The 7,920-nt window shown below is 36.3% G+C and overlaps 1 protein-coding gene across 2 annotated transcripts in view; it reads left to right on the forward strand.

Moving 5' to 3' along the window:
• The window catches only part of arhgap42a (Rho GTPase activating protein 42a), a 58,083-nt gene extending 54,840 nt beyond the window's left edge, over positions 1 to 3,243 (forward strand). For both annotated transcript variants that reach the window (NM_001202443.3, XM_087300130.1), the window contains 2 exons: positions 402 to 481; positions 2,093 to 3,243. In NM_001202443.3, coding sequence (NP_001189372.2) covers positions 402 to 481; positions 2,093 to 2,181 — 169 coding nt within the window. In that variant the 3' untranslated portion in view covers positions 2,182 to 3,243. The remainder of the gene's footprint in view (positions 1 to 401; positions 482 to 2,092) is intronic.
• Positions 3,244 to 7,920: the final 4,677 nt, after the last annotated feature.

Here is a 7,920-nt window from a genome sequence, read left to right on the forward strand (position 1 = left end):
CACATGCTGTCTAAATTTGTTTACCTGGTCCATTATCTGCATATTAACTTATATAAACTTTATAAATAACATTTATATAATTATATTTCCAAATAAGGTCAAATTCATCACATTATATAAGAACAAATTAGTCAAAATCACAATCTTCTGAAACATTGACTATCATAAGTCATAAAAATGCAGTCTGGTCTAAAACCCTTCATTTCTCTTCATGTTTAAAACTTAGTTAGATAATGAGATATGCTCTGATTATTGTGTGTGGAATGTTTTTTGATATATTTCTTCAATATTTATTGATATTGCCCAACAGCTCTGAAAGATAAGTGTGTGTTTGTCGTCTGTGGTCAGTGATGTTAGGTGGTTTCCTCAGTGACTGACTCCCCCTGGTGTTTTTTTTACAGAGACGCAAAAGCCTTATATTCCTGTCAAGCGGAGCACAGTCATGAGCTGAGTTTCCCCCAGGGGGCGCACTTCTCCAACGGTAAAAACTCACTCTTCACCCGAAATAAACACTTTCTCCAAACCATTCCTTAAAACCATTTAGTCACTCAGTTGGTTCTAAACTTATGACCGTCTTTCTTCTGTTGTTGAACACAACACAAAATATTCTGAACAACGCTGCCATAGACATCCATAGTAAGTATTAGACAGGAAATACTATAAAGTCTATGGCTGCTGCTTTCCAAAAATCTTTGAAATATCTTCTTTGTGCTCAACACAAGAAAGATAGCAGAGGTTGGATGAAGTAGTGGTTGAGTGAACAATAACAACAACAATAACTGTTTTTTAAGGTTTACCACGGTTTGAAAAAGTCAAGGTTTTAAAACCGGCAAAATATTCTGCTATACCATTCCTAAGGTATATGTAAGATTTTTTATAAATTTTTTTGTTTGTTTTTAGGACAACAGTATCTCCAAAAATGCTGTTTTAAATTATAAAGAAATCTCTGTTTTTAAAACTAATGAAGACAGCAGAAGTTAGCCTGACATTCTTTCTTAAAATGAAATATATTGTGATCAAATGGGCGGAAAAGTTTTAGTTTTTTACCCAGACATTTAAAAAGAATATATTTTAGAGCAGTAATCACGATAACAAACTGTGATCTTTTTATCCAAGGTTATCATACTGTCAGAATCTAGGCCCATGTCTACAACTTATACACATTCACATCCAAAATAAAAATGTAGAAATATGCAACTTGCTAATGCTATTGTCTTTAAACATCAACATTATTTTCATTTAATAGTCTAATACTCATAGGGATGGTGAATCTAGCATAACATGTTCTCCTTGTTTTGTGTCAATGTCAATGTCAATTTTATTTATATAGCACTATTAAGCACAGCCAAAGGTTGACCAATGTGCTGAACAATAAATCACAAAGTGTACACTTTTTCTGTGTAACGTTCAATCCCTTTGCTTCCTAAGAAGCAGACCAATTCATCAATAATCTTTCTGTGTAACATTTTCCATTCATTTATGACTCCTTAATAGTCATCATTCAACACTCATTATAATATCTCATTTATCTACAATTGCTAATGACTAGGCCCACATGTAATCTGCGTGCGCAGAATACAGTAAATTTTCCTCAGATTTCCACAGATTTTTAGCCCATCATTTATTCTGTTTATTTCCTTGAGTAAATGTGTGTAAATCAATATTTATTCAGTTTTTAAATTAATTTCAGTAATATTATTGACTAATATGAAAATGTTCATCAGGTTTATGTACAGTGCAGTTTGTACAGTAATATTTTCTGTCTTTTAGTAGATTTATTATATGAGAGACTTGCTTTGTTTACCAAATAAAGGGAATGTAATTGGATTTGCATTTTAACATTAAATAAAAGTTTAAAAGATTTTTTATTTTCACATATTAGGCTTTTAGTTATCATACTCTCAAAATAATTCAGCAGAAAGCCGCAGATTTTTTACAAAATTCTCTGCTGAAATAGCAAAAAACATCCACAGATTCCATTTGGCCCTACTAATGACACAGTTTAGCATGTAATTGTATGCAAACACATGAAAGGCACATATTGTGCACTCATATTTGCTGCATTTAACACTTGGTGTGTATGTCTGTGCAGTTTATCCTTCAGTTGAACCTGGATGGCTCCAAGCTACATTTGACGGCAAAACGGGACTCATCCCAGAGAATTATGTGGAGTATCTCTGACGGGTTTGAAAAAGTCAAAAACAAAGTCCATGGTATCCATGGTGTTCATTTCAGCACAAAAAGGGACCATTAATATGTACAGCCTTACTGTATGTAAATAGTGCGTAGCATTATAACCATATCATTAACCGCTGCATATAATTTAAGTTAATTCAGGATGTAAAAATATCACCTTATGCATTGTAGATTGTATTACCATACTAGGTACATGCGGACTGAAGACTGTATTGACTGTATTTATGCACACCCCATTATGCGGATAGGTGTGATGCTTTTAAACTGTAGACATGAGCTCATAACACTCTCATCAGTGTTGCGGTACGGCTCTGAAGGAAACTGTGGGTTTTTATTATATTTAGAGGGAGAATTATATATGTACCTTATGCGTTAATTAGCCACCATATTAAGTAGCAGAAGATACTGGACTTCCCAGTGAGATGTTTGTGAAATGTTTTGGTAGTGTTTTAGGGACTTTCTTTAGTGATGCTCGAAGATCAGCTATGTTTGGTAGATGCAGGTCATCTTTCATTCTAGTAATCGGTGAGTGTTTTTGGTCAAATCATTTCATACGAGTTGGCATACTTTCAAAACATTTATTGGTACCTCTGAACCTTTTTCTGTCCTTAACGTTTTTTAATCGACTGACCTTATGAGCCAAATGTGTCTTATATGCTTCTGAATGTTGTTTGAATTATACTAATATACTGTCAGTTTGTGGCGTTTGGTAAAACAGTGTAACAAAAAAAGTGTTATTTGTGAAGTTTTTAGCTTATGAGTATTTTTGTTGTGTGTAATATAGTGGATTTTGTAATGAAGTACAATCAAGAAATGAGAAAATACTTCTGACAGTGTTTAATTCTGTAGTTTTTAGTGGTTATTTGTTATAGTTTGTGCTCACGAAAATGCAGTTGTTAAAGTATAGTTCTGCTGTATTTTATTTTACACTGGTTTAGCATTTCTGTATGTTGAAATGAAAAAAACATTTATTAATGTCATTCACAGATTAACTTAATGTTTCATAAACATTTTAACTATTAAAATGTCATTGTTTATTTACTGAAACTTTGGTTGGGTTATTTTTGTTGAGTTTCTAACTTGATTGAATCTGCCTTTACTTACTCTGCCTTTTTCAGGTATTTTATATATCAACTAATCAAAGATTTCCTGCAGACTGTTTTTTTTTAATGATTATTTTGTTCTTTTTTGAGTAAGTTTGATCATGAACATATACTTCAAAAGCATTTTTCCAGAATAGTAATGTACTTCAGCTGCAAAAATGTTAATAAGTGTGATGATTATTTTAAAAACATTCCCTGTTCACACATCATAAACAACCACTGATGTATATGGAATGATAATATCTTTTATAAATGGGTGAAAACAGCCCAAAAAAACGATATTATTTATGTTGTTAGTGATGCCACTTCGTAAAGAAACTCCATTTTCAAATAAAGAGACTTTTTTTTTTTTTGCATTTTTAGCCATTAATTTACTTGAAAACTGTGTTATTGTGTTATTTTTTGTCTTAGGCTGTTAACATTTGTATTTTGTTAAGGTGTCAGTGTCAATTTTACATAATAATTTTATGGTGTAATGTTTACACCATAGGATTCTCAAACAGATGCTGTAAACTGATTTTTCAAAATTCTGAGTTTTTTTAGATAACCGCTATCAGGTTGAAAAGATGAGCGAGTAGTGCATTGTGTTATTTCTATAGCTGGATAAATTGTAATGAGCAAGAGTTAAAACTTCATATACAGGAAGAGTTGGGCTAGAACTGGCAAGCTTTCATTTATACATTTTCTGCTGCTTTTCCGGGGCCGGGTAGCAGTCTTAGGAGAGAACCCCAGACTTCCCTCTCCCCAGACACTTCCTCCAGCTCCTCCGGGGGGGATCCTGAGGCGTTCCTAGGCCAGCCGAGAGACATAGTCCCTCCAGCGTGTCCTGGGTCTTCCCCAAGGCCACCTCCTGATGGGACATGCCTGGATCACCTCCCTAGCCATCCAGGAGGCATCCAAAACAGATGCCCGAACTACCTCAGCTGACTTCTCTCGATGTGGAGGAGCAGCGGCTCTACTCTTAGCTCTTCATGAGAGTCAGAGCTCCTCACCCTATCCATTAGAGTGTGCCCTGGCACCCTGCTTTTTCTGGAAAAAGCGGTGGGGACAAATTTAAAGAGATTTTTTTTATGTAAAGAGCACTTTTTTTTTACTTTCAATTAAGAATTTGTATATATCATGGTATAATGGGCGACGCAGTGGTGCAGAAGGAAGTGCTGTCATCTCAAGAAGGTTGCTGGTTCGAGCCTCGGCTGGGTCAGTTGGCATTTCTGTGTGGAGTTTGCATGTTCTTCCCACTTTCGCGTGGGTTTCCTCCGGGTGCTCCAGTTTCCCCCTCGGTCCAAAGACATTCGCTATAGGTAAATTGGGTAGGCTAAATTGTCTGTGAGTGTGAATGGATGTTATCCAGAGATGGGTTGCAGCTGGAAGGGCATCTGCTGCGTAAAACATGTGCTGGATAAGTTGGCGGTTCATTACGCTGTGGCGACCCCAGATAATAAATAAAATTAGTCAAAAAGAAAATGAATCATAGTATAATGATTGATATGTGGGGCATTGAACTGCAACGTCACAGACAGTACATGTCACGTTGGGGTAATCAAGAACAGGAACAAAAACAGCGGGTATAGAATCCAAGTGCAGTTTTAATTGATGTATAGTGCAGAGAAAATGACAAGAATTACAAAAATTCAAAGTAACAAACAAACCAGGAACTCAAACAGATGAAACTCGAACTAGACTTTAACAAGAATAACAGGATACAGACTGGAATCAGGAACAAACATACCGATATAGATGACAACGACCAACAGAGGATGAATGACTGAATATATAGTTCAGGTAATCAACGGAGAACGGAGACAGCTGTGGTTGTAAACCAGTGTAGATGACAGACCGGGTGTGTGCGCAAAAGAATGTATGGAAATGTAGTTCTAAAGCCACTGTAGTTCGCTGGGGGTTGCTGGCGAACTACAGTGGCATCTGGTGGACAAACACAGTCATGACAGAACAAAGAATGCACTTTCAGGTCTGAAAATCAGCATCAAATAAAAGTGCACAGCTCATTTGTTACCACTGAAACTGCTGTGTCTAAGAACTGACACGAGTGAGTCAGAAGTTGTATCTAAATTGCATGTAAGCACTATCCTGCACCATTTTGAAGTGTAGAAAAAAGAATAGGCTTAGTGCACTTTAGTGAATGTTGAGCTCTTCATGCACTCATCTGTTATCTCATTTTTTTAGTTTAATAGTTTATACAACTAATTTGTGACCTGTTAAATGTCATCTTGAAAACATTTTATTTCCAGTTAATAGACAAAAGAACTTTAGTGCTCCATGTGGGACGACACTAAACTCTAAACCAGTGTTTCTCAACCATGTTTCAGGAGGACCACCAACACTGCATGTTTTGGATGTCTTCGTTGTCTGTCACAGCCATGACAGGTCTTTCAGTCTCTGCTAATGAGCTGATGATCTGAATCAGGTGTGTTTGGTTAAGGAGATATGGAAAATGTGCAGAGCTAGTGGTCTTCCAGGAACTTAGTTAAGAAACACTGCACTTAACTATACTATGAGGGCTTAGTTTGTCATCTAGGAAACAACTAGAAACTTTTTTCAAGCTATATAGGTAAAAATGAGAGGCAAAATAGAAACACATAAAAAATAAAAGTAGCTTTTATTTTTAAATGGCCTCAAAAAAACATTAACTAAAAAGTGCTTTGTGTGGTTGGTTAATTCTGTTTGAGCTGGAAATACGTCATAATAGTGAAAAATGCTTTCCTTATAGTAGGCCAAATAATGTGCACTTTGCTTTTAAATTTACTAAGCGTCAACAGTTAGTCCGACATATGACTCAACGCATTATCTACTGTAGCTTGAATTTCCTGAAATGTTGTAACCAAAATTCCCCCTTGTGGTATGATTAAAATATCAACGAGGACATTTTGATCTATAGTATGTGGTTATCGCTAACATCATCATCTTCCTACTAAACTTTACTGTCTATACTGAAAGTCCAAGAAAAACAAGTAGAGATTTCCAAAACTGATGTACAATAACAGGTCATGACATTACAACAGAAGGTCATAAAAAACCCTTTAGGTGTAGCAACATATTAGCTTTTATAATCTTCCCAGGATTGAGAGACGAGTTTTGTATTTTATTTAGACCGGGACAGGCACCATCAAAAGGATTGTGTTTGTTATACAATTTTTTGCCAGCTCAGCAGCACGTGTTATTGAGCAGCAAAATCAAACCAAGCACTCCTTTGACTGTGGAAGAGCTCTGCGTTCTTCTGTTTTATGTTCTCTCCAGAGCGTTTCCTGATTTTAAGCAGTTGTGTGATGTTTTAAATCTGTATGACGTCAATACTCCTCACAAGGTCAGCTTCATCGTGACCTTTTAAAAGGAACTTCTCATGTTACACAAACGAAGAATACAGCATATTACATAAAATGGTGGATTAAGAGTCACTGTGGAGGCAATAAATTACCCAATACAGCTTCTGTAAAAAAAACTGAGTGATGTTTATATATAAAATATACACTCACCGGCCACTTTATTGGGTACACCTTACTAGTACCAGGTTGGACCCCTTTTGTCTTCAGAACTGCCTTAATTCTTCATGGCATAGATTCAAACAAGGTACTGGGAATATTCTTCAGAGAATTTGGTCCATACTATCATGATAGCATCACGTAGTTGCTGCAGATTTGTCAGCTACACATCCATGATGTGAATGTCTCATTCCATCACATCCCAAAGGTGCTTTATTGGATTGAGCTCTGGTGACTGTGGAGGCCATTTGAGTACAGTGAACTCATTGTCATGTTCAAGAAAATTGTCTGAGATTATTCACACTTTATGACATAATGCATTATCCAGCTGGAAGTAGGCATCAGAAAATGGGTACACTGTGGTCATAAAGGGATGGACATGGTTAGCAATAATACTTAGGTAGGCTGTGGCGTTGACACGATGCTCAAACAGTAGTGCTGGCCCCAAAGTGTGCCTAGAAAATATCCCCCACACCATTACACAAGACAGGATGAATACATGCTTTCATGTTGTTGATGTCAATTCTGACCCTACCATTCGAATATTGCAGCAGAAATCGAGACTCATCAGACCAGGCAACGCTTTTTCAATCTTGTATTGTCCAATTTTGGGGTTTCTATGCTAATTATTTGAGTTACTGTTGGCTTTCTATCAACTCCAACCAGTCTGGCCATTCTCCTCTGGCCTCTGGCATCAGCAAAGCATTTGCGCCCACAGAACTGCCGCTTACTGGGTATTTTCTCTTTTTCAGGCCATTCTCTGTAAATCCTAGAGATGGTTGTGCATGAAAATACCAGTAGATCAGCAGTTTCTGAAATACTCTGACCAGCCTGTCTGGCACCAACAACCATACCACATTCAAAGTCACTGAAATAACGTTTCTTCTTCATTCTGATGCTCGGTTTAAACTGCAGCAGATCGTCTTGACTATGTCGACATGCCCAAATGCATACAGTTGCTGCCATGTGATTGGCTGATTGAAAGTGTCTTGTTTTGACTTTCATACATTTTTTACAACAATTCAGACAAAAAAACACTAAAAATGCCATTCAGTGTAACAATAATGTTGTTACATATTTACATAAATATATCAGTCACACAGCAAGTAAATATTAAAATAGTA

Source organism: Danio rerio, chromosome 21 (assembly GCF_052040795.2).
Source record: "Danio rerio strain M-AB ecotype USA chromosome 21, GRCz13ab, whole genome shotgun sequence".
Taxonomy (NCBI): domain Eukaryota; kingdom Metazoa; phylum Chordata; class Actinopteri; order Cypriniformes; family Danionidae; genus Danio; species Danio rerio.